At 46.6% G+C, this 26,537-nt stretch overlaps 1 protein-coding gene across 14 annotated transcripts in view; it reads left to right on the top strand.

Annotated features, from left to right (window-relative positions):
* Nucleotides 1-26,537, top strand: part of Dnm2 (dynamin 2) — an 89,041-nt gene that overhangs the window by 14,675 nt on the left and 47,829 nt on the right. For all 14 annotated transcript variants that reach the window (XM_076848748.2, XM_076848740.2, XM_076848736.2 and 11 more), the window contains exon 2: nucleotides 19,459-19,532. In XM_076848748.2, coding sequence (XP_076704863.2) covers nucleotides 19,459-19,532 — 74 coding nt within the window. The remainder of the gene's footprint in view (nucleotides 1-19,458; nucleotides 19,533-26,537) is intronic.

Here is a 26,537-nt window from a genome sequence, read left to right as displayed (position 1 = left end):
CCTTAAAATGTTTTCAGGATTCTAATATGGTGTAGCAAGTATCAGTGCTTCTTTCCTTTCTTGGGTCCTAATATTCCATTGTATGGCTGTAACCCATTTTGTTTATGCATTCAACCAATCGACATTTGGTTCCTTTCTACCTTTTAACTATTAGGAATAATGATATTATGAATGTTTGCATACAAATATTTTGTGCAGACATATTTCTCTTGGGCACATACCTAGGAGCAGAATTACTATACCATGTGGTAACTCTTGTGTTCAACTTTTTAAGAAATGGCCATTACTGTTTTTCCATGTGACTGCATTAATTTACCTTCTTATCAGCAGTGTCAGCATTCCAGTTTCCCCATATCCCTGTTAACACTTGTGATTGTCTTTGCATTTAGCCTCTTAGTGGGTGTGAAGTAGTATTCATCTCAGTACTTTATGACTAATGATGAGTTTCTCATGCACTTTATTTGTGTATTTTCTTTGGAGAAATGTCTTTTCAGATCCTTTTAAAAATCCATTTTAAGGCATTTGTAAAAGCTCTTTATATAGCCTTTTTTTTTTTTTTTTTTTTTTTAATGATCCTGAGGATTGAACTGAGGAGTGCTTTTACCACTGAGCTATACCCTTAACACTTTTCTTTTTTCTTTCTTTCTTTCTTTTTTTTTTTTTTTATGGTGCTGGGGATTGAACCCACAGCCTTGTGCATGCAAGGCAAGCACTTTACCAACTGAGCTATATCTCCAGCCCTACACCCTTAACACTTTTTATTTTATTTTTTTGTGATGGGGTCTTACCTAATTGCTTAGGGCTTCGCTAAGTTTCTGAGGCTAGTCTAGAACTTGGCATCCTTCCTCCTCTGCCTCTTGAGTCATTGGGATTGCAGGTGTATGTTACCAGCTACTCCTATATTTTCATTTAAAATCTTTTATAGTTTCAGCTGTTACATTTAGGTATCTGATCCATTTTGAAATACTTCATTTATATAATGTGAGATAAGAGAACAGCTTTTTAATTTTTTTTTGCATGAATATTTAATTGTCCCAACTCCATTGGTTGAAAAGACTTATTCTTTCTTTATTGAATGATCATAGCACCTTTGGTTGAAAATCAGTTGGCCATAAGTGCAAGAATATATTTCTGAATTGACTGTCAATTCTGTTCCTTTGATCTATATATCTTCCTTTATGCCAGTACCACACTGTCTTGATTACTGTAAATTTTAGTAAGTTTTCAAATTAGAAAGCGTGAATTCTCTAACTTTGTCTTTTTCAAGCCAGTGTTGGATGTTGTAGGTCACTTTCATTCCATATGAATCTTAGGGTCAGCTTATCAGTTATTGTAGATGTCATTGGTATTTTGTTGGGGATTTCATTGATTCCTTACATCAATTTGAGAAGTATCGCTGTCTTAATAAAATGAAATTTTGGGATGTAGCTCAGTGGTAGAGCACTTAACTAGCATGTGTGAGACCCTCAGTTTGATTCCTAGCACACCTAAGAAAATAGGAATCATAGGAAGTCTTCCACTCCATGAACACAAGATTTTTTAAAAATTCTATTTGTTTAGGTCTTTCTTTTTTTTCTTATTTATTTATTTTGTTGTTGTTTTAGTAGACATCAGAAATTTATTTTCTCTTCATTATAAATAAGTATTTAATTTCTTACAACATTTTTATATTTAGTTTTTTCTTATAAAAATTTGTGCTTCTTTTGTTAATTATTTTTTACCTTTTCTTTGTTTGTGTGTATGTTTGCTTCCTTTTAATCTTTTTGTCCTCACTTTATTGTAGTAGATAAATCTTTGAATATCTGAGCCAGATTTTTTTTTCTATAGGTTATATAAGGCAAGTGCTATACCACTGAGCTACACTCAGCTCTTTTTACTTTATTTATTTAAAAGAATTTTTTTTTTGTAATTGTAGATGGACAGCATGTCTTTATTTTATTTGTTTATTTTTATGTGGTGCTTGGGGTTGAACCCAGTGCCTCTCATGTGTTAGTCAAGCACTCTGCCACAGAGCTACAGCCCCAGCCCCCACTTTTTACTTAGGGTTATATATATATAACCTTATATATATATCCCCAGCCCAGTTATATATATATCCTTATATATATATAACCTTATATATATATATCCCCAGCCCAGCTGGAACTCTTAAGTATTTTATTTATCTGTTTATCTATCTATCTATTTATTTATTTGGTGCTGAGGATCGAACCCAGGACCACTCATGTGCTAGGTGAGTGCTCTACCTCTGAGCCATAACCCCAGCCCAACTATTTTATTTATTTATTTATTTATTTTTAAATTTTAAGTGGACACAATATTTTTATTCTATATTTATGTGGTGCTAAGGATCAAACTCACTGCCTCAAGCATGCTAGGCGAGCGCTCTACCACTGAGCCACAACCCTAGCTGTTATTATTATTTTTTAATAAATTTTTTAGTTGTAGATGGACACAGTACATTTATTTATTTATTTTTTATGTGATGCTGAGGATTGAACCCAGTGCCTCATACATGTGAGGCAAGCACTCTGCCACTGAGCCACAATCCCAGCCCCCTTTTTAATTTTTATTTTAAGAAAGGGTCTCACTAAATTGCTTAGGGCCTCACTAAGTTGCTGAGGCTGGCTGTGAATTTTTGCCTTCAGAGCTGCTGGGATTACAGGTGTGCACCACTGCACCTGGCTCTTTATGATGTTATTTTAAATGAAATTATTTTCTTAATTTCATTTCCAGATTATTCATTGCCAGTATATAAATAACATAGCTGATTTTTTTTTTTTTTTTTTTTGTATATTGATCTTGTATTTGGCAACCTTACTAAACTCATTATTTCCAGTAGTTGTCAATTTTCTTTTCTTCCTTATTTTTCCCTGTAGCTTCCTTAGGATTTTATGTAGACATGATCATGTCATCCGTAAATTGTTTTCCTTCTCCTTTCCAAATTGGATGCCTTTTATTTCTTTTTCTTAGGTAACTGCTCTGCCTAGAACCTCCAGAACAGTGTTGAAGTAACTAGAGCAATGCCAAATATTGTAGCACATGTCTGTAGAACTCTAGTGATTTGGGATGCTGAGGCAGGAGGATTATTGCAAGTTCAAGGGTAGCCTTGGCAATTTAGGGAGACCCTGCCTCAAAATAAAAAAGTGAGAAGAGCTGGGGGTTTGCTGAGAGAGAAGATGGGAATAGGAAAGGCAGTAGATGAATTGGACGTAGCTTTCCTATGTTTATGTATGAATACATGACCAGTGAAACTCCACATCATGTACAATCACAAGAATGGGATCCTAATTAGAATAAATTATACTCCATGTATTAAAAAAAAAAAAAAAAAAAAGAGCTGGGGTGTATCTCAGTGGTAAAACATCCCTGGGTTCAATCCCTGGTACTGCCAAAAAAAAAAAAAAAAAGTAACCAGAGTGGATGGGGAAATCTTTCATTATTTCACCCCCAAGCATGGCATAACTGTGGGTTTTATGTTGAAGTTTGGATTGAAGAAATGAACTTCTGTATCTAGTTTGTTGAGCGTTTTTATCATGAAAGGGAGTTGGATTTTTTAAAATATTTTTTAGTTTTAGGTGGACACAATATCTTTTTTATTTTTATGTGGTGCTAAGAATCGAACCCAGTGCCTCACACATGCTAGGCGAGTGCACTACCACTTGAGCCACATCCCCAGCCCCAGGTGTTGGATTTTTTAAAAATATTTTTTAGTTGTCAATGGACCTTTATTTTATTTATTTTTATGCAGTACTGAGAATTGAACCCAGTGCCTTGCACATGCGTTAGGCAGGTGCTCTACTACTGAGCCACCACCCCAGCCTAGGGTGTTGGATTTTGTCTAATGCTTTTTCTGTATCTCTTGAGATGACCAGATAGCTTTTGTCGTTGACTCTGTTAGTGTGGTGTATTGTTTATTGATTTAAATATTTTGGACCACCATTTCATTCCTAGGATAAATCCTAGTTGGCCATGATATATAATCCTTTTATATGTTACTGAATTTGGCTATTACTTTGTTAAGGTGTTTTTTTGTGTTTGGTATATCCATAAGAGATATTAGTCTGTTGTTTTCTTGAGATGTTTTTGGCTGGCCTTGGTATCAGGATAATGCTGGCCTCACAGAATGAGGCAGGAAGTCCTTCCTCATCTTTCACTATTTGGAAGAGTTTGTGAGGAATCGGTGATAATTCTTTTTTTTTTTTTTAAACAAATGCCAAATGTCTTCTTTTTCTTTTTTTTTTTTTTAAAGAGAGAGTAGGAGAGGGAGAAAGAGAGAGAGAGAATTTTTCAGTACTCATTTTTTTTTTGTTCTCAGCGGACACAACATCCTCGTTTGCATGTGGTGCTGAGGATCCAACCCGGGCGCAGGCATGCCAGGAGAGCGCGCTACCGCCTGAGCCACATCCCCAGCCCCGGTGATAATTCTTCTTTAAATGTTTGTTAGAATTCACCAGTGAAAGTTTTTAGTCCTGGGCTTTTCTTCTTGGCAAGTTTTTTGAACACTAGTCAAAAAACAACTTCTTGTTCCTTGTCAGTCTATTGTGATTTTCTGATTATCCGTTTTTTGTCTTTTTTGTACAGGGGATTTAATTCAGGGGTGCTTTATCACTGAGCTACATTTCGAGTCCATTTTACTTCCTGCCTCAGCCACCTGAGTCATTGGGATTACAGGCATGTGCCACTGCACCTGGCTGTTTTTGATTTTTTTTTTTTTTTTTTTTAAAGATTGTTTTTCTGGTCTGGGGCTGTAGCTCAGTGGTAGAGCACTTGCCTAACATGTGTGAGGCATTGAGTTAGATCCTTAGCACCGCATAAAAATTTTTTTAAAAAATTGTTTTTCTATTTTCCATTCCATTTATCTCTTTTATAATCTTTATCAATTTCTTTTTTTTCTGTTCACTTTGGGTTTGATTTGCTCCTCTTTTTCTAGAATCTTAAATTGAAGATTAAGTCATTATTTTGAAATCTTTCTTCCTATTTTGTACAGTACTTAGATTCATCTATTTCCCTCTAAGCACTACTTTAGCTGTATCCTGTGGTTTTTTGTTCTTGGTTTTTTTGTTTTTTTTTTTTTTAATATTTATTTTTTAGTATTTATTTAGTATTTAGTATTATTTGCGGACACAACATCTTTGTTTGTATGTGGTGCTGAGAATCGAACCCGGGCCGCACGCATGCCAGGCGAGCGCGCTACCGCTTGAGCCACATCCCCAGCCCCTGTTCTTGGTTTTTTGAGATAGGATTTTGCTTCATAGTCCAGGCTGGCCTGAAAGTGTTCTTTTTACCTTAGCTTCCCAAGTTGCTGGGACTATAGACATGCGTCACTGTGCCCAGCTAGAGCTTACTGTTTTTTGTTTTTGTTTTTGTTTTTTAATACTGTGGATTGAATCCAGGGATGATTAGCAACTGAACCACATCCCCAGCCCTTTTTATTTTTTATTTTGAGACAAGTTCCCGCTGAGTTGCTTAGGGTCTTGCTAGATTGCTGAGGCTGGCTTTGAACTTGTGATCCTCCTACCTCAACCTCCTCAGCCTCTGGGATTATAGGCGTATGCCACTTGCGCCCTGCTAGGTCCTGTGTTTTGATATGTTAGATTTTATTTTCAGAGTGTTTCCCAATTTCCTTCATGTCTTTTCCTTCCTTCCTTTTTTGTTTTTTTGGTACTGGGGATTGAACCTAGGTGCACTCTACCTCTGAGCTATGTCCTCAGCCTTTTCTATTTTTTGTTTTGAGACAAAGTCTTGCTAAGTAGCTGAAGCTGGCCTCCAACTTGCAATCCTCCTACCTCAACCTCCCCAGTAGCTGCAATCACAGGCATACACTACTGCACCTGGCTTCCTTATTTCTGTTTTGATTCTTTGAATATTTAGCAATGTGTTAATTTCAACTTATTTGTTGATATTTTTGTTATTGATTACTAATTTTATTCTGTTATAATTAGAAAATGTACTTTGATTTCAGTTCTTTCATATTTATTGAGTCTTACACTGTGGCTTGGCCTAAACTATGGTCTGTAGTAGAGAATGTTCTACGTGCGCTTGATAAGAATATGTATTTTTCTGTTGTTGGGTGGAGTGTACTGTACGTGAATTAGTTCGTGTTGGTTCATGGTCTTGTTCATATTTTCTGTTTCCTTGTTTTTCATTTTGTTTTGTCTGTTATTTTTTGCACTACTAAGGATTGAACCCCCGGTTTCACACATGCTAGACAATTACTGGGGAAGTAATTCTATCATTGAATTACTTCCCCGTCCTTTTTATTTTATTTAGAGGCAGGGCCTTGCTAAATTGTCCATGCTGACTTGAACTTGTGATCCTTCTATCTCATCCTTCCTAGTAGCTAAGATTATAGGTTTGTGCCTGACATTCCCCAGTCTTTTTTTTTTTTTTTTTGTTATTGTAATTTCTATACCTTTATTTATTTATTTTTATGCAGTGCTGAGGATCAAACTAATGCCTTACATGTGCTAGGCAAGTGCTCTACCACTGAGCTACAACCACAGGCCCCCATTTTTTTCTTTTTTTTTTGGGGGGGGGTACTGAGAATTGAACTCAGGCACTCAAACACTGAGCCACATCCCCAGCCCTATTTTGTATTTTCTTTAGAGACAGGGTCTCATTGAGTTGCTTAGTGCCTTATGGTTGCTTTGAACATGCGATCCTCCTGCCTCAGCCTCCTGAGTTGCTGGCATTACAGGCATGCACCACTGCGCCCTGCTTCCCCCATTCTGTTTAATGATTGGGTAGTAGTCCTTTGTCCCACCCAGTCTGCTAAGTCCAGTCATTTTCTGACAGGCATTTTCAGGTTGTTTCCAGGTTTGTCCCTCCTAACACCCTGCAAGATCTCCAGACATGTGTGTCTGTTGTGCTCAGGGTTGATCCTCTAAAGTGGGAGGCCATGTTGGAAAGGAAATAGATTTAGGATGATGTTGCTAGGCCTACCGGGGAAGGCTCCCCCATGGTTCTTGTGGGGGTACCAGAGAGAAGGGTCTGTCCCTGTTGTAGTGGCACTAGTGGTTGACATCCCCCCACTCTGTCACCCTTGTCAACTAACCCTATGCAGTAGGACCCTACATGTACTGAGCACCAGGCTTCAAGTGTCTCAGCCTTCTAGTCCTAATGACAGCTTATAGGTTGGGTGCTGTTACTGTTCCCATTTTTTGTATGTAGACACCAAGGATAGGGAAAATGACAACCTTCATGCCAGTCACGTGGTGAGGCTGTTGGTCGAGCCATGAGGCAGCCGACCCCTGTGTATGGCATCTGTGCTCCAAGTGTCTCCACAAGGAAGCCAGGACTGGCTTTCTTATGTTCAAACTTTAGTTATCTTTCCAAATTTGCTCCCAGACATGCTGTGTGGTGACTGGATGGTTCCTAGTAGATGGGGATAAGAGCAAGGCAGGCTGGGTTGGTCAGGAGGGCAGCTCTTAGCACTGTGGCTTTGTTCTGGGTGATTAAACTGCTCTAGCCACCATTTTTCCAGGGCACAATGGGATTGGTAAGAGTCCTGTGAGGGGGAGAGAAAAGTCCATGTCCCCAAGCTCCCCATAGCTCCTGCGTGTCATTTGTACCCTGGAGATGTCAGCCACTCTGCTGTGAGCCAGGCACTGTGCTGGGTGCTGGGGACATGGTTGTGAACAAAGCAGACAAGATGCCATGCCCCTGTGGGACAGCCTAGTGGGGGACTGGAAGATATAAAGGAAGGGTAAAGGCTGGATTGAGAAACAAGATCATGCAGGTGAGAGGACAGTCTGGTCCTGGAGGTGCCACCGAGCCAAGGTCCAACACATGAAGGGTTCTAGGCAGGCAACTGGTGGCTGAACTGCCCAGGCAAGGAATAAGTCGGAGGGCTCACTCATTGCAAGGTACCCAGGAGGAATGTGCCCTGTCCTTAGAGTTCCAGTGTTTTTGAGGCAAGAAAGTAAGCGAAGGAATAGTAGGGAGGTGACCACAGTAGTAATGCAGGCCAAAGGAAGGGACTGGATTTTGTCTTGAGTGTGACAAACATGATTGGGTTTTAAGTACATGTGCATTGTGATCCAACTTGCAGTTTGGAAAGCTCTGGGCTGAGCTTGGGCCACATGGAAGATGTGTTGTGCTGACTGAGGGGACTTGGCTTAGGGATGTTGGGACAGAGTAGATGAGCAGGGCAGCATCCCGGATGCACTGAAGCCAGGGCAGCAGGATTTGCTTAGAGATGGGCTGTGGGCTGTGGGAAAGGGATGACCCACGGAACAGAGATGAGGCTATCCTCTCCCTTGTGACACTATAGACCAGATCTGCTTGGGTAGTCCCTTGGGTATGGCTGGAAAGGTGCTGGGATATCCTTGTCTACTCTCCTGTCTGACGAAGGCACCTGGTTCTGGAGTGCTCTGGGTGGGCTGGGACGCTGCCTGTCTTGCTTCCTGCATGTTATCAGAATCCCGATAGGGGTTCGTTTGGGCCCTCAGGGTGGTGATTTGTACAGAACTTAGAATCATGTGTGGCCACCCACTTGCAGGACTGCAGAGATGCAGTGAACACTCACTTTGCTCCAGTACCTGCCTTGCCTCCCCGCTCCTCACTGCACCCCATTTCACAGAGGAGGACACTGGTCCAGGATGTGAAAAATTCTCCTCCAAGGTCACCCAGCTGGCACGTGGCAGACTGGTCATGGGACTCAGGCCATCCGCTGAGTATAGAGCAGTTAGGACAACATCAAAGGGACCTCCAGGAAGCAGAGTTGAGAGCCCAGGATCCCAAAATGGCAGCAGTTTTCCCATCACGCTTGCAGACACTGCCTGGTTAACCAGTTGCTTTGGGGCTTCTCAGTCCAATGGACAAGTTAGTTAAATATTTGCCTGTTATAAAAATTATAAAGAGTCATAAAAGACTGAGATTTGTGTCACAGTGGAGCCTATATGAAACAGATACTTCACCATTCCCATTTCACAGATGAACTCCATCAAGCCTCCACAGAGCAAGAAATATGGATGTACCCCAAAGCCCCAGATGCAGACAGCTTCCGGCATATTGAATCTGGTCTGCACTTCACACTTTGCTTTCAGCCCTGCAGTCTGGATTGCTTCCCAGACGAGTTCCCAAGATCGATTTAGCCAGTTCCCTGCTGCTGGACATTTAGGTCATGAATGGTTTTTCCTCTGAAAAGTACTGCCGCAGGCAGTTGGCCGACCTTGCAGTCCCAGGCAGGCAGTGCCAGCATCATTATGGGCCCCGAAGGAGGGGAGCACATCTCACAGCCCTTCCATCAAGGTGCTGACCTTCTAGTTAGGGCCGATCAATAAACAGATAAAGCAGAAAAATGCTGTCTCCTGAAGGGTAGAGATCCAAAGAGGCTGGCCAGGTTCAGTGGTGCACGCCTGTGATCCCAAGCAGCTCAGGAGGCTGAGGCAGGAGGACAACAAGTTTGAAACTAGTCTGGGCAACCTAGTGAAATCTATCTCCAAAACAAAACAAAAACGGTGACATGGGATTAGCTTCTGTAGGGTCAGCCAGGCCTTTTGGGGGAGGTAGCATCGTAGCTGAGCGCTGAGTGAGCAGAGGAAGCTGGGGTTGTCAGGTGTAGGGTTGTTCTTCCCTTGGATGAGAAGGTCATTCAGCACATGCAGAGGCCCTGAGGCAGGAATGTGTTTGGCCTTCCAGCTGTTCCTTGACCACCAATGTGCTAGAGGGAGTGAGCAAAAGGAAGATGGGGGTGAGGGCCTTAGAGGCCTTGGGGAAGCCTTTAAAGATTGAGCAGAGAAGAAACATGATCTGGTTTCTTATTGAGTTTTGCTTTTTTTGTTTGTTTTTTAATATATGTTTTTTAGTTGTAGGTGGATCCAATACCTTTATTTTACATTTATGTGGTGCTGAGGATCGAACCCAGTGCCTCATGCATGCTAGGTGAGTGCTCTACCACTGAGCCACAGCCACGGCCCTTGAGTTTTACTTTGATTTTACGAACAACTTCCCTCTCTTTGGTACAAGGGTAAGAACTCTGCAAACTTCCCACACCCCTCTGAGGTAGGTGGCATCATTCCTATTTAACCAATGAGGAAACCACATCTTTGTGGCCCGACCTGCCCAGATTATCCAGAAAGGATATGGTAGTTCCTGGATTCTAGTGGGGCCTTGAAGAGTCACAGAGCCATGGCCACAAATCATAGTGGGCTGCTTCTTGCTTTTGCTGCTACCCTGGCTTGTCCCTCAGACCACAGAGGAGGTGACAGTAAAGCCTGAGGGCCAAGGGTGGGGCTCTGGAAGCTGCAGGATTCCTGCACAGGGAGGAGCTGCTGGGCTGGGCATGTGATGGTGGAACAGTGCCAGGAGTGAGCTTGTCGAGGCCAAGCAGGCAGGGGCCTCTACCCTGTCTGACCCTCAGTCTGCTGCTCTGTGAAATGGCAAACCTGATCCTTCATTTTACCAACATATTGTACCTGCTTGGTGCCTGGCTCAGGGCTGGGGGGAGAGCTAAGATCCATCTGGCCACAGAATCCCGCACCCATGAGGCTGCTACTGGAATGGGCAGGTAGAATGAAGACAGGGATGGACTAGGAGGAGGTGACAACTAGGAGGAGATGGCAGTTAAACTGGGAGCTGCCAGCCTGCTCTGTGAGTGCTGCAAGAAAAGGGTTCCAGTCCAAGAAAGCAACCTGTGCACAAGCTCTGAGATGGCATTGTACCTAGTAGTTTGAGGATCATGGAGGAAGCCTGCTTGACCTAGCAGAGCAAGCAGGGGACAGAGGAGGAGGAGGAGGATCATGCAGGAGGGGACAATGCAGGTTGTGCAGGGTTGGGTGGAGAATTTGGGCTTTTCCCCTGAAAGAAATGGGAACCATTGTTACTTCCAGGGAGACATGGCCCTGGGAGGCCTTAACAAAGAAGAGATGTGCCCTGACTTGGTGCTCACAGGTACCTCATGGCTCCTGTGAGGAGTGACAGGGTGTAGAAGAAAGGCCCAGGCAAGTGATAACGAGACCAAACAACCAGTGGTGTTGATGTGGAAGAACTGAGCAGATTCTGGCTTGATTTGGAGGTGTCGCCAGCAGATGTGAGGAGTGAGGGGTAGGAAGAAACCCTGGTCGGACCTGAGTGAGGGCCATGCCACGGACACTATGGCACCTGCTTGGAAATGCTGAGAGTGGGCTAGGCACGCGACACCTGAAGCATCCACATCAAGTGCCCAGTTGTCACTGTTAGGAGTTCAGAGGAGCCCGGTGAGTTGGGCACAAGAGTAGCACCATGAGCTGGTCCATGGCTCAATTTTTGCTCTAGCAAAAGCATAAGGAGGATCCAGGGTGGCTGGATCAGCCTCGTGGTGTCTCCCCTGCATTCCTGTCAGGGCTCCATTCCCTCCTCTTTGTGTGGCCTGGGCAGGAACTAAAATGCAGAGCGTCAGTCTGCCCATCTATGAAGTGGAGGAATTGGTTCTGCCATCATTTCTTTGGGGTTGCCTGAGAAGGGGTTGGAGCAGCCCAGTGGCAGCACTGCTGACCAGGTCCCTGGAATGTGGTACACCTGCTGAGGGACTCCTTGTGGCCCTGTGCAAAGGTCTGGCTGTGGTATTTCTTGAGTCCTGCCAAGCCACCTCAGGCTGTGAGAAGCTGTGAATAACCCCACTAGTGTATGACCGTGAGGAAGGGACACCAGCCTGGGGCCTTGCTGGCTGCCCTGCCAGCACCAGCCTGCTCAGGTGACAGGTGGCTTGGGCCTTCCTGCTGACTCATCCTCTGTTAGCTTATCTGTTTGTTTCCTGTTGCCTGAGAAGGCCATGGTTTTCAGCCTCCATTGTTCCTGCACATAGCTATCTCCACCCTCATGGGGCTAGAAGTCAAAGGGCTCCTGGTGGGACCTTGTGCTCTGTTCAAGACTATAAATAAACAGTCTGGCCTTCTCATCTGACAAGGGGTACCACCCTGACCACACCCTTCCCTCCCTGTCCCCTACCAGGCGTCCTCATCACCTTCCAGGGGGAGATAGCCCAGTTGAGAACTCCGAAACAAGCCTCGGTGGTGTGAAGTGATTTTTGCCAGGTCCTACAGCTAGCAGGGTGGGCAGGGGACACTCTTTCATCCCATACATGGTCAAACCAATGCCCAGAGAGGTACACAAAACTGCCCAGGGCTCCACAGGCCATGGTCATTCAACAGACATTTAATGAGCAGCTGTGGTGCAGAAGTCCTACCTGCAACAGGACTCACTTCCATCGAAGGCCTTGTTAGCAAGGCATTTGGTGAGGGACAGGCCTAAGCTGTAGCCTCTGACCATGGCTAGGTTGGAGGGCCTGTGTAGGTTTCCTGGCAGGGGGAGCAACCCCTGCAAAGACTTGGAGGGCCAAAGTGCCAGAGAGATCCTAGAGGTCGGATGGAGGAGGTGTGGCTGGAGGACCTCTACATTCCTGGAACTGGGCACTTGGCTTCTACAGGAAAGAGTCTTGGAGATCTTTGTTTTAGAAAGATAATGGTGGTGGTGAGGGATGGGCCAGTAGATTAGAGGCCAGGTAGAGAAATAATATAATAGTTAGCACTTAATTGAACTACTGTGTGCAGCCCTGTCCTAGGCCTGGGGACCCAGCACAGGAGATCCTGCCCTGGGGAACTGATGTGGGCTGTGGGCATGCACAGTAAGAAGCAGTCGAGTGACATTTAGAATGTTACCATATGCAGAGAAATGAGGAAGGGAAGGAGATGGGGAATTAGAAGTATGGATGAGGTGAGAGGCGGCTTTCTGACCAGGTATCCGTGGAGCCAGAGCCCTCAGAGATTGGCCCAATTACTCTGTCTTATATTCCAGAAAACCCAGACCAGAGAGGCCTGAAAGTTGGTCCAAGGTCACATGGCACAGAGGTAACTAAGATGGGTCTGGAATATAGGGTAGCCTGGGCGCACTGTAGCAGCAGTGAAGAGAGAGGACAGGGGAAGGGTGGCTTTCAGTGACCAGGAGGGACTCCGTGACCTATGGGATATGGGTGGGATCAGGGAGGAGGAAGCAGATGAGGCTTGAATTGAAAGTCATTTCCATTTCCAGATAAGTAGACAGACAGTGTTCTGGGTACAGCTGCTTAGAAGGTGTTCCCAGAAGGCCCTGAGAAGGTTCCTGCCACTGTGTCCAGGAAACTCTTTGAACTAGGTCCCTCCTCATTGAACCCCTGGGAGATTGCGGGGGGTTGTCCAGGCTAAGGTGGGTTTTGCTGCCTTTCACACTCAGCAGTCCAAGAGCTTCCAGTGGTACCACTGTATGAGTTCCAGGGTTTCTGACATCCCTAGCCTATCATGTGATAGGCCTAGCCAGTCTCATCCTTAGCCTCTTCCTGCATTGAGCTCTGTCTCCTTCACCCGGGCTGTGCCCTCCCCTTGTCCATCCCGCTGGCCACCAAGGCCTCAGTCCCAGAAAGCTCCTTCTCCTGTGATGGCCAGAGCATCTCTTGGGCATCACACCCACCGCCTGTTCTTCTGAGGCTCTGATTGTCCCTTGTCTATGATGAATGCTGGTGGCATCTGGGGTGTTACTATTGTCCTCACGGTGCCTGGTGCCTCAGATATGCCCAAAGCACAGCCACAGGACAGGACACAAGCAAACTCCAGTGGTTTGCAGTCTTGTCCTGGCTGGAGAGTTGTGTGGCTTTTGTATCCTATGTTCACATTGAGAGGCCAGCTGGCTGGTGGTCAGAGGATCATGGGGTCCCATGTACATTCCCACCATCCTGTGTGTTGTGTGACTTTGACAGGCACCCAACCTCTGAACCTAAGTTGCTTTTTAAGATGGACCAGCAGGATGTGAGGGTGATATAGCTGCCCATTGATTACCAGGGCTGATTGGTCTGATCTGGCTGCCAGGTGTCCCTTTCCTCCTTGACCACTCCAGTGCATTGCTCTTCAGTCACAGGAGACCACCTTCCTATGGAAGGCTGTTCTTTTTGTTTGTTTTTTAATATTTATTTTTTTAGGTGTAGATGGACACAACACAAGGCCTCTATTTTTATGTGGTGCTGAGAATCAAACCCGGGTCCTGTCTGTGCTAGGCGAGCGCTCTACCACTGAGCCATAATCCCAGCCCCTGGAAGGCAGTTCTTTAGTTAAGGTTATGGTAGACTATATAGAAGGAGCAGCTGTGTTCTCCCTGCTGGAACCTCCAGACAAACTCTCAAGGTGAAGCCAGCAAACCCATGTCACTATGTCGCCATGATCGAACTGGCTAATCCATTGCAAAATTCTCAGCCCCTTGCCTGGCATACAGTGAGCGCTCCATGACTGTTAGTTCCTCTTTTTTTTTTTTTTTTTTGTACCGGGGATTAAACTCAGAGGCAGTAAACCAATGAGCCACATCCCCAGCCCTTTTTGTATTTTATTTAAAGACAACACTGAGTTGCTTAGGGCCTCGCTAAGTTGCTGAGGCTGGCTTTGAACTCAAGATCCTCCTGCCTCAGCCTCCCAAGCTGCTGGGATTACAGGCGTGCACCAATGCACCCGGCTCCCCTTATATTTTTTTTTTTAAGTAATTTTTTTAGCTGTGTGCAATGGTACATTACCTATAATCCTAATGACTGGGGAGGCTGAAGCATGAGAATCATAAGTTCAAGGCCGTCTTAGCAACTTAACAAGACCCTATCTCAAAATAAAAAATACAGAGGGCTGGGATGTAGCCCAGTGATGAAGCACTTCTGGGTTTAATCCCTGGTACAAATTAAAAAAAAAAAAAAAAACTATATTAATTTTATTTATTTATTTATTTATTTTGCAGTGTTAGGGATTGAACCCAGGACCTCATCTATGCTAGCCAAGTAGTCAAGTACTTTACCACTGTGCCACATCCCCGGGCCTTAAAAAATTTCAAGTGGTTTTTGGAAGCAGTAATGCATGTGTATGATGTGCAGTTCAAAGATGTTTGAGAACATGCAGTGCCGGGCTCCTGACAGCACCCTGCTCCTGAGGCTCTAGTGTGTTTTGTTTTCTTTAGTCACAAAGTGCAGACGTTCTTCCGTACTTTTTTTCCCTATTCACTTAGTATATCCAGAAGGAAGTTCCGTGTCAGGAGATAAAAGACTTTTCCTTTTTATGTGGTGGCTGCACAGTGCCACGGATGGGCTGTCATTATTTAACTAGTGCTCCCTACCCCCACTGGGCTTTCAAGCTGCTCAGATATGAGCTTCTAATTGTGAAGCTAAGGACTCTGGGCACATTCTAGTGGCGTGGTAACTCTCTACTTCCATGTCTCAATCTTCATAAGCTGTGTCTTCCTGGATTTTATATTTGTGACTTTTTGGTTTTCTTTTTGTTGTTTTCATGCTAGAGATGGAACCCAGGACCTTGAGTATGCAAGGCAAGCACCCCACCAATGAGCCACAGCTTCAGTCCCACCTTCTTATATGTGTATGTATTTTTTAGTTGTAGATGGACACAATGCCTTTATTTTACTTATTTAGTATTTATATGGTGCTGAGGATTGAACCCAGTGCCTCACATGTGCTAGGAAAGCACTCTACCACTGAGCCACAACTCTAGCTCTTCTTGTTTTTTGAAGCTGGGAATGGAATCCAGGGCCTCACACAGGCTGAGCACATCCCCGGGCCAGTGAGCCCTTTTTCTGAGATTTAATTTAGACTTTAATCATATAATTTTTTTTTTTTTGGGTAGTGGGGATTGGGGACTTGGGGGTCACTTTGACTATTGAGTCACATTCCAAGCCCTATTTTGTATTCCAAACCCTATTTAAAGACAGGGTCTCACTGAGTTGCTTAGCGCCTCACTGTTGCTGAGGCTGGCTTTGAACTCGCCATCCTCCTGCCTCAGCTTCCCGAGTCACTGGGATTACAGGTGTGTACCACCATGCCCAGCTAATTCACAATTTTTTTTTAAATATTTATTTTTTAGTTGTAGTTGGACACAATACCTGTATTTTATTTATTTATATGTGGTGCTGAGGATTGAACTCAGGGCCTCACACGTGCTAGGTGAATACTTTACCACTAAGCCACAACCCCAGCCCTAAATCACAAATTTTAAGTGCACACCTTGATGTTTTTATATAACTGCATGGAACCTGTGGATCACTGAATAGATCAAGATTTAAGATGTTTTCATCAAACCAGAAAGTTCCCTTATTCCCCTTACAGCCAGTCCCCCTAAGGAAACCCTCTAGTGCTCTGATTCCTATCACCAGAGACTTGTTTTGCCAGTTGAAGTTCAAATCCGCCCTATGACTCAGCTGGAGAAACAAGGGCATATGTCTTCGAAAGATGTGTATAGGAATATCCAGAGCAGCTCTCCTTGTTACAGCCCCAGACTGGGAAGACCCCGGTCATCTCTGTCAGCTGATGAAAGGATGAACACACCGTGCTTCATCCATGTAACAGGACACGGTTTGGCAATGAGAAGGGATGAATTTCGGTCTCGCTGGATAGGACAGAGGCACTGCACCGATGTTGGTGACTATCCTTACACACTGTCCTCGAGTTGTCTAGCCATTGAGCATTCCTCTTCTGTGATTAGAAAAGAGTCAACAGGGGCTGGGGTGGTGGCTTAGCAGTAGAGCACTTGCCTGGCACGTGCGAGGCACTGTGTTTGATTCTCAGCACCACATATAAATAAATAAAATAAAGATCCATTGACAGCTAAAAGAGAAAACCAGTCATCAAAGGGGGTGTAGTGAAATTGGGGACTCTTGTGAAGGTGGCACACTGTCATTGCTTCTAGTAGTTACTGTGTTAGCACCCATGGTTTCTGAGATGCCACCTATATACAGGGTGCCTCCCATTCCTGTCTCTTGTGTCCTGCGTTTGAGTCTTTGTGAGGCCCCAGGAAGGCCTGGACCAGGGCTACATGTGATAGCCTCCAGGTTGAGTCTCCTCAGCAGACCTACGGTGTCCTCTGAAGAGTCTAATGTCCCTGTGTCCACTGTGAAGGGGAGACCGTGGGGTGCCTTGTATGGATGCAGTGGTGAAGAGGTAGTGTTGAGTTCTGATGACCCACAGTGGCCTCCTGGCTCTTTCTGTCACACTGCCCCTCCACATCAGGGCTGCATGTGTCTTGACTCTCGTTCTACCTTCTCAGAGAGTCCTGTTTGGCCAGCCCAGCCCCCAGCCCTAGAGTTACCCCTGAGCAGAGGACCTTGACTGAGGTACAGGATCTGGCTCAGTCTCCTCACTGGCCAAATGAGGGACTACCGGGAGTAGAGGACTACTCAGTGTGTCGCATGAAGTGGGGCATGCAGTGTAGAGTGCTCAGGGCAGGGCAGGCAGGGTCTTTGGGCTCTGTCATCCTCTGGAGTATGACACCATAACCTCTAGTACCCAGGGTATGTAGAGCTGACTTTGCGCCGCAAGGCTGCAGGAGATGAGGTACAGAGCTGGCATGTTTCCTTGGGGTATTTTCTTCTCCTTACAACAGGTGTTTAAAAAGCTGACATTTGGGCTGAGTATGGTGGTGCGTTGCCGGCAAACCAGAAAGCTGAGGCAGGAGAATTACAAATTTGAGGTCAGCCTGCACAACTTGGTGAGACCCAACTTGGTGAGACCCTATCTCAAAACTAAAAGGCTGGGACTGTAGCTCAGTGGAAGAGCACTTGCCTAACCCATGTGAGGCACTAGGTTCCATCCTCAGGACCACGTAAAAATAAATATATAAAATGTATTGTGTGCATCTACAACTAAAGAAAAAATTTTAAAAATTAAAAAATAAATAAAACTTAAGGGGCTAAGGGTATAGTCCAATGACAGAGCACTTGCCTAGCACGTGAGACTCTGGCTTCAATCTCTAGTGCCACAAAACCAAAAAAGTTCCCCACAGCATGACATCTGTTATCATCAAACCCCACCAGTGGTGAGTAGCTTCTTCATTGTTACTCCCACACCCCCCACTTCAACATCACCCCTGCTGAGTCTATCAACTGGTCGAAAATTCTGGAACTTCATTGCCTGGTTCTACTGCTAGTTAACTGTGTCTTCATGGGTGCTTCCAGAACTCTGATGCCTGTGGAGATCCCCATAAGGATGCAGGTCATGTGGTCACTGCCATATTCCTGCATCCAGGAAAAAAAGGTGCTGCATAGCATGCTGGGATGGCCACAGGCTGACAGATTCACAGCTCACCATGCACCTTGCTTGGCAATGTACCTCTCCACTCACCTTCTGTACATTGGTTTAGGATTCTGACCTCTGTCTAGGCTGAGAACCAGCACTCTCCTTTGGAACCCTCCAGGATCCCAATCTAGGGCTTTCCAACCTGGGGAGGGCACCTCCTTGCTAGGGAGGGCATAGTACTAATGGCATTTGGTCTACATCTGGTTGAGAACTGGGATCTGGTGTCTGTCTTGCCATGTGTGGGATATACACGCCCAGCACTGATTATCCTGTGTCCTGTATGAATTTTGGACAGTCTTCTAGGTACAAATCTTGTTTAAAATTCCCTGTGCCTAGCTGGGCGCAGTGGCACACACCTGTAATCTCAGTGGCTCAGGAGGCTGAGGCAGGAGGATCTTGAGTTCAAAGCCAGCATCAGCAACGGGCAAGGCACTAAGCAACTCAGTGAAAGCCTCTCTCTAAATAAAATAACAAAATGGGGCTGGGGTTGTGGTTCAGTGGTTGAGTGCCCCAGAATTCAATCCCTGATACAAAAAGAAAAAAAGAAAAATTCCCTGCACCTAAAACCTTTTTCATGTAAAATAAGAGGCTTTCACACTGCTTTAATGTCCTCTAAACTTGAGTCCTTCCTAAGGGACCACTTGGGCATTCTCGCTTTCCTTTTTTAATTTTTATTTAAAAAAATTTTTTTTTGGTACCAGGGATTGAACTCAGGGGCATTTAATTACTGAGCCACATCCCCGGCTGCCCCCTTTTTTTGTATTTGATTTAGAGACAGGGTCTCGCTGAGTTGCTTGGTATCTCACTAAGTTGCTGAGGCTGACTTTGACTCAGACTCCCAAGCTGCTGGGATTACAGGCATGCACCACTACGCCCAGCTCACTTTCCATTCTTTTAATTTTATTTTGAGGCAGGGCTTTTCTGAGTTACCCAGGCTGGCCTCTAACTTGCAATCCTCCTGCCTTAGCCTCTCAAGTCACTGGGGTTACAGACATGCATCATTAAACCTGGCTTAGATTTAATTTTTTGGACATGCAATATAATTTGCTGTCAACTACTTTTATTTTGCCTTTTTATCGTACTTGTGGCACTGTAATAACTTAAAATAGGTAGAAAATATATTGGGGGAGGTTGTCCAATTACTTTTCTAAGGAGAGGGCCCTCTGGGAATGCTGGTGTTGGGACATAGCCTGCCAGAGGGAAAGAGGTCTATCCTCATGGCCTTTGGTCCCTCTTCTGCCCCTTTGACCTCAGGACCCTCTAAGATCAGAGTGTTCTCCAGAGATTGGTATCTTTACTAAAGTTTGCAAAAGCAAGTTGCTCCACTGGTTGCAGTCACACTTCCTGCCCCTTCAGCCTGACATGTGAGTCATTTCTGTTCCTTTGTTCTCTCACAGAGACTTCCTTCCCCGTGGATCAGGAATCGTCACCCGGAGGCCTCTCATTCTGCAGCTCATCTTCTCAAAAACAGGTATACTGTGGCTCCCACAGTTCCAGCAGGAAATGAACTTGGACATGGTGCCCAGGAAGAGCTGGGGCTTAGGGTGGAATTCTGGGTTCTGGGCTGTCATTTGGGTTTTAATTCACATATCCCACATGTAGGGAAGTTGAAAAACAGTTCAGTGAATACCCACACCCCCAGAGTCCTCAACTGCGACCAGGTCCCTGGGTGTCATAGATCCTTTCTAACATGTTTGTGCTGAATCCTTTCAAAATCATGAGCGCACTTTAACCCGAAATGCCTCAGCACACTTCTGTGCAATGAGGACACTTTCCTATGTCATCTCAGAACCAGGCCCAAGAGAAGGAACCATCGCTGCCTGTTGTCTGAGGTGCAGTGCATACTCACAAGTTGCCAATAAGCCCCAAATATCTTCTATAGCTGGTTTTACAGCCAGGGAAACTGAGGCTTAGCCAGTTTACCTGCCTTTCTAGTGAGTGGCAGATCTGGGATTCTCACCTAGGCATAGCAAAATCCCACCTGGAACCTGGCTCCTGGCTGGACCTTCTCACCTTTCTCCCTTGACTCTGCTTTGCCCAGCATGGGGTGTGTAGCTCCAATGGGAGGTGGCAGGAGATTGGCCCAGCTCTTCCTCTTTCTGAGCTGCACCCTGGGGTATAGGTCACAGGTGGGCCAGTGGACTGCTGCTTCTGGATCGGGCACCCAGACAGTTGTGCTAGTCCAGTGCAGTGGCAGAGCTGCTGGTTTCAGATGTTAGCCCTGAACCAAGTCCCTAGGAGGTTTGTCCTACACTGGGTCTCTGTTTCCCATTCAACAAGTTGGGGTGCGGGGGTGAAGATAAGCATTTTTCATGTGTTTCCAGGGTATGTTTCTGCCATTACAGCTGCTGCTGCTGTTGGCTCCTAGTGGCACTGGAAAGCCTGCACTGGTAGATGGGGACTAGGAGCTGGGACTGTCCAGGTTCCCATCCTGGTTCTTGGGGTGGGACCCCTGTTCAGGATCTTGTCTGTTTTTACCTAATGCTGGCACACACCAGACCTTGCCGCGCGCTGCTACCCTGATGGCTGTGGTTTTGTGCTTGTTGCCAGTGTGTCTTAGGGTGGCATTAGAAAGCAGGTCAGCTTCCTGCATTGAAAGTCACTGCCAGTCTTCATGGCGGGTTGAGGGGTGGCTCCCTTATCACTGAGTCCATCACCCACCAGTGGGATTTGGATATACTCGGGGGCAGAGGCCCAGAGAGAACATTCTAGGAGGGGCAGCGGCACTGCAAAGCTGGGGTGGGAGGCTGTGAGGTGAGGGTGGGTCCAGGAGGCAGGTGGGACATGACCAAGAAGGCATGGTAAGGGATTCAGGCAGCTGGAGCCAGGGTGGCAGTGGGATGGAAAACATATGGCTCATTTCTCTGGGGAAGGGACAGCATGGCACCAGGTGAGTGGTGATGGAGCCAGCCCAGGCAGTGCTTTGGTGGTGAAGGGCAGCCTGGAGGGGCCTCCAGGCCAGGCACCAGATGTAAGAGGAGCCTGGGCTGGGGGAGAAAAGATACTAATAGTAGGAGGGAGGAGATGAGCACCCTGTGGGACTCTGTGGGGTGCTGAGGGTGCTACGCAGGGCTGTGTTGCTCCTAGAGGTGAAGTTCTGGGGGCTGAGCTCCAGAGCCAAACTGTTCACATGCTTACTAGCCAGGAGCTTGAGCAGACAGCTTTCCTTTCTATACTGCAGTTCCCTCAACTATAAGTGGGTGACAATGTGCCTCCCTCATGTCCTTACTTGGCCATGGCCTATCTGTGTCTTCCTGTGGGGTCCAAAATGCAAAGACATGGCCCCTGAAGCTGGCTCTGGGTCCTTCTGTGTGACTCCTGAAACTCCCAAGGTTGCAGGTTTCTTGTTCAGTCTGGTCTCAGTGAACCATTTCTTTTAACCAGTGAAGTTTAAAAATTACCCAAGACCGCAGCCAACAGGATTTTAGTGGTCCATGGGTGAACCTGCCTTCACTGGGAATTACCCTTGAGCCTCATAAACTCTGCGTGCTAGGGACTCTTCTGTGTGGAATGTGGGTGACATGGCCTGCTGAGCTCCCTGCCCCCCCGGTCTTGACTTTGACTTTGGTCTGTCCTCACAGAAGTCAGAGAAGAGATGTTAGGATTTGACTCCCAGGCTTCCCATTGGCCTCAGAATAAAATCCAGCCTCCTCCTCAAGGCTTTGTGGCTTTGACCTGTTCCTTCTGGTCTAACAGCCCCTCCTGGTCTGTGGCTGCCCTACAGTCTCCCTCCTGACCTCAGGCTCATTTGTTCTCCACCTCTAGGCCTTTGTGCTCACTGTGCTCTCTGCCTGGAGTACCCTGCCTACATTTTCCCCTCTGCTAGGTGACTCTCACCCCTCCTCCATCCTGGCTACTTGCTGCGTTAGTCCCCACGGCTTGCATCCCGTGGCACCATCCTGTTCTTGTGTGTTTGCCTTGGTTTCTCCCTACTGCGGTGTCAGTGCCCCAGGCCTTCATGCTGATCCACTTAGTTTCCTACTCTTCCCTTGTGCCCAGCACAGGGCCCAGGCCAGGCACCAGGCATGGGCTGTGTCTTGGTTGCTATGTGGACCTCTGTGTGCCCCTTCTCTTCCAGTGGAAAGTGGGCTAAACCAGGCATGGTGACACATGTAGCTCCAGCTACTAGGTAGGCTGAGCACAGGAGTTCAAGCCCCATCTCAAAAAAAAATAGCTGGGGTTATCAGCCACTCTTTATCTAGCACTTTCTTCCTGGGCCATGCACTCCCCCACTCCCCCAGCATTTTAACACTTTTCCTGGCCATGGTAAACCTGCCTGCCCATCTGTCTATCCTTCCTTCCTTCCTTCCTTCCTTCCTTCCTTCCTTCCTTCCTTCCTTCCTTCCTTCCCTCTCTTCCCTCTCTTCCCTCTCTTCCCTCTCTTCCCTCTCTTCCCTCTCTTCCCTCTCTTCCCTCTCTTCCCTCTCTTCCCTCTCTTCCCTCTCTTCCCTCTCTTCCTTCCTTCTCTTCCTCCTGTTTTTCCTTTCATATTGGGGATTGAACCTAAGGGTGCCCTACCACTGAGCTATAGCTCCAACCCTTTTTATTTTTTCTTTTGAGACAGGATCTTGCTAAGTGTCTTCTGCTTTGGCCTTCTGAATTTCTGGGATTACAGGTGTATACCACTGTGCCTGGGCTTAAGTGTGACAGTTTCCATCAGTGTGGGTCAGGTTGAAGACTGAGTCCTGGGTGGGTCCCCAACAAGAGACTAAGTATGCTGGTCTCTGGGTGCTCTTTTCTCTAAGAGGAAATGGCCTGGAGCTAGCATGGCTCAGACTGGGGACTGTTGGGATGCCAGCTTACATTTGCAGTGTGTCCTCTACTGGGAGATGTTGCCCACTTATCTCAAAGGGAGTTCAAGGGCCAAGTGGGATTGGAAGTGCTGTGTGCTGTACCCTGTCTTGGGTGGCTAAAGTCTCTGGAAAGTTCTGCATAAACGCATCCTGTTTGACTGTGGGGTACTCAGGGTCTCCCAAGTGTGTCTGAGCCCTGAGTCACTCATGCCCAAGCATGCGTATCACAATGCCAGATGGAAGGAAAGCAGATCTTGTCTTTCTTCTGTCAGGAACCAGCCTGGTGGTTTTGTTCTTTGCTTGGCTGGGAGTGGGGGAGGATGGCAAACTCCCCTCTGTGCAGATCCCCTCTGTGCAACGTACTCAGACCACGAGACAGTCGTTGAGTTCCCCTAAGACAGACACCTAAAAAAAAAGCTGCCAGGGGGCTTCCTGTGCACCCACACCCAGATTTGATTACATTCTTATAGCACTAGTACTAGCTTTGGATTCTGTGCTGGCTTTTGCATTGTAGGGAAACTGAGGCACTGAATGAAGGACTGAAAGCCTGCGCTGGGTATGGCTAGGCTAAGGAGCTTCATAGTGCCAAAGCACTTTCACCTCACACTTTTCTTCCAAGTCCTATTGGGGTACTTGAAGACCCCACTTAATGTAGATTTCTCAGCAGAACTTTGACCTTTATGACTTCAAGGAAATACTATTGGATATGTGTCCAGGTGTGTCTTTAGGATAGGGAGGCCATCCTCTGATTACCTGTGGCCTTCTTTTAGATCCTTTAAAACAAGAGAGCCCCAGTGGAAATCCTTGTGGGACATTGATCTCAGTCAAAGGGCTACTTCCTTGTGTCCCAGGTGGAATGGGCTGCTGCGAGCAGTGGGAATCCATTGGGGGATCACAGTGATGATATCCTCCTGGGCCAGGGAATCTAATGCTTTGTAATAGATTGGCTCATACATGTTTATTAAGCAGCTATTGCATAATCAGATGCTGGGGAGTGCAAAGCCGTTTGCTCTTGAAGTTCCAGCTTCTGTGGAGGTAGATAGGCCTGGAAGGAGAGCAGAACCTCACTCTAGAAGAAAATCACGAGGGCATCCACCAAGCTCACCATTTGGCCACTATCAGGAAGCCCAGCAGGGGATGAGGATGGCTGGTTTGGCAGCCCAACTTCTGGGCCAGGGTCTTGTTTCTTCCTTCATTCCTGCTGTGTGCCAGGCCCTGGGCTGGGGCCTATGGAGCTAAGAGCCTTCTAGAGGCACCAGCCTGGCTGAGAGCACAGCAGGCAGAGGGGAGAATACACTGCTGCTAATAGGGTATGTGTCACTGTTGAAAGGCCACACCATTAGCCCAGGGGCCAGAGGAACTGGCTTTATCATCTGGAAGTACTGGGACCAGGGAATGAGTGAGGAGTGCAGCCCAGCAGCAGGGACTAGGATGGGCAGTGCTGGCAGTGGCTTATGGCTTGACCTTGGCAGCTGGGGACAAGTCAGTCTTAAGGCCTCTGAGTTCTTTCTTTCTATGTGTCTACCTGTCCATCCATCCCCCCATCCCCCTCCCATCCAGTACTCCCACCAGGGGCCTCACATATACTAGACAAGTGCTTCACCACTGAGCTCCACCCAGCCCCTTTTTATTTTCATTTTGAGACAGGGTCTTGCTAAGTTGCCCAGACTGGTCTCAAACTTGTAATCCTCCTTTCTCAGCCTCTCAGATAGCTAGGATTACAACTGTGTACCACTGCACCCAGTGCCTCTGACATATTATTTGAGTCAGTGGGTCGTTAACTAAATCATTGCCAGCATTTGACCACATTCGGGAAGGGGGACATTTGTATTAGGACCTGCAGGAGGAGATGGGATGCTATTTGACTTCTGAGACTCATTTGCCTTTGTGTGTGTGTGTGTGTGTGTGTGTGTGTGTGTGTGTGTCACTGGGGATTGAACCCAGGGCCTTGTGCATGAGAGGCAAGCAATCTACCAACTGAGCTATATCCCCAGCCCTCACTTCCCTCTTTTGACTCCCTCTTGTTTAGGTCAGGGAAATGCAGAGCCCTTGGCCCCCATCACTGTTCCTGCCATATTGTGCCATGGGGTTCTTTGCCCACTCACATGGCCGCAGTGCTGGCTGTTCCTTTTTGTATACAGGTGTTGATTCCTCAAGACTTCATAGAAGCCCTATTGTAATGCCCAGTTTACAAATCAGGAGACAGGCCTTGGGGGGGGGGGTGTGGGGGGGTTGGGGGGGGGCGGCTCTATGCATACTAAGCTAATAACTTCAGTGCATACTGGTTTCTGAGGTGCCACAGCTGGTGAGCCACATAAACAGAATGCAGAATGACTGAGTTCAGATAGGGAAGGAGGCCAAGGTGCAGGATTCAGGGAAGTCTGCCTGGAAGACACGACGGGCAGGGAGGACCTGGAGGAGGAGGAAGTGAGGCCAGGCTTTCCAGACACCATGCCTGGCAGGGGAGAGGACCTATGTTCTGGTTTTCAGCCTCTCTCGTGTCCCATATCCCTTGCACTCCTTAAAGGAGAGTGGCCTCTCTCGGGGGCCAAGCCAGGGCCTGAAACTGGAAGAGAACTGAGGTTCTGTGGGGGTTGGAGGATATTACATTTTTAGTGGCTGCTACAGGAAGAGTAGCCAAGTGTTTCCTCTTATCCCTTGGAGGGGCCAGAGTGTGACTGTCCTTGGGAACTGGGTCAGCTGATAGCCTGGGTGGGGTGGGGGAAGGGATCCTGAATCCTCTAGCTGGCATCCTTATTGCCCTGCTCCCGGGTGGCCAGTGCTTGTGCAAAACGTGAATCTGAGTCCACTGAGGCCCACTGACCCGCAGCAGAAGCTGAGAAGTGAAGATCCTTCCAGAGGCTTCATGGAGCCCCACCAGGCTGTCTGGGTTCCAAGTCCTGTCTCCACCACTGAGCTTTGTCCAAAGTCATTTCACTAATCTGGGCCTCAGCTTTCCAAACTTTGAAAATGGGGGTCATGGAGACCTGCTATGAGACTCAGAGAGGGTATGGGACCACAGACAGGACCTGACCGGAGTGAACGAGGGTTGGAGGTTGGCACAGTCAGTTAGGTTTTAGTGATGGAAAAGCACTCATTTCTTTTGGCTGCCTTATACCTCTGGATAGTGGCACTCCAACAGTGTAGGCTTTCTGCATCTCTGGGCTCCCTCTTGGTCTTTTCAGTTGAGGCAGCTGCTGCTGCTTCTTTTTTTTCTTTTTTCTTTCTTTCTTCCTTTTTTTTTTTTTGTAGTTGTAAATGGACAGAATGCCCTTATTTTACTTATTTATTATATATTTTTTAATGTGGTGCTGAGGATAGAACCCAGTGCCTCACACATACTATGCAAGTGCTCAGCCACTGAGCCCCAGCTCCAGCCCGAGGCAGCTTCTTGATGGCATTGCTATTCATGCAGCCAGGTCTCCTCCTGGTGGACGTCTTGGATGTTTCCAGTTGTTAACTAAGAAATGCCATGCCAGTGCACATCTTTGCATTTCTTCCCTGGGCCGATTCTCCACCCAGTGGCCCGTGTAACTTGCTTCCTTTGACTTTCAAGCATCACTACAGGAGCTGTGATCTCTGAACTTGATGGTCCCTACCTCCCAGAATTTTACTGTGAAAATTCAGATATCTGGAAAAGTGCAAAAATTGTATAACAAACGCCTTTGTGTTCAGCATCTACA

This window comes from Callospermophilus lateralis, chromosome 1, assembly GCF_048772815.1.
Source record: "Callospermophilus lateralis isolate mCalLat2 chromosome 1, mCalLat2.hap1, whole genome shotgun sequence".
In the NCBI taxonomy this organism is placed as follows: Eukaryota; Metazoa; Chordata; class Mammalia; order Rodentia; family Sciuridae; genus Callospermophilus; species Callospermophilus lateralis.
Note: the sequence above shows the minus strand (reverse complement) of the source record. Positions and strands in the feature narration are given on the sequence as shown.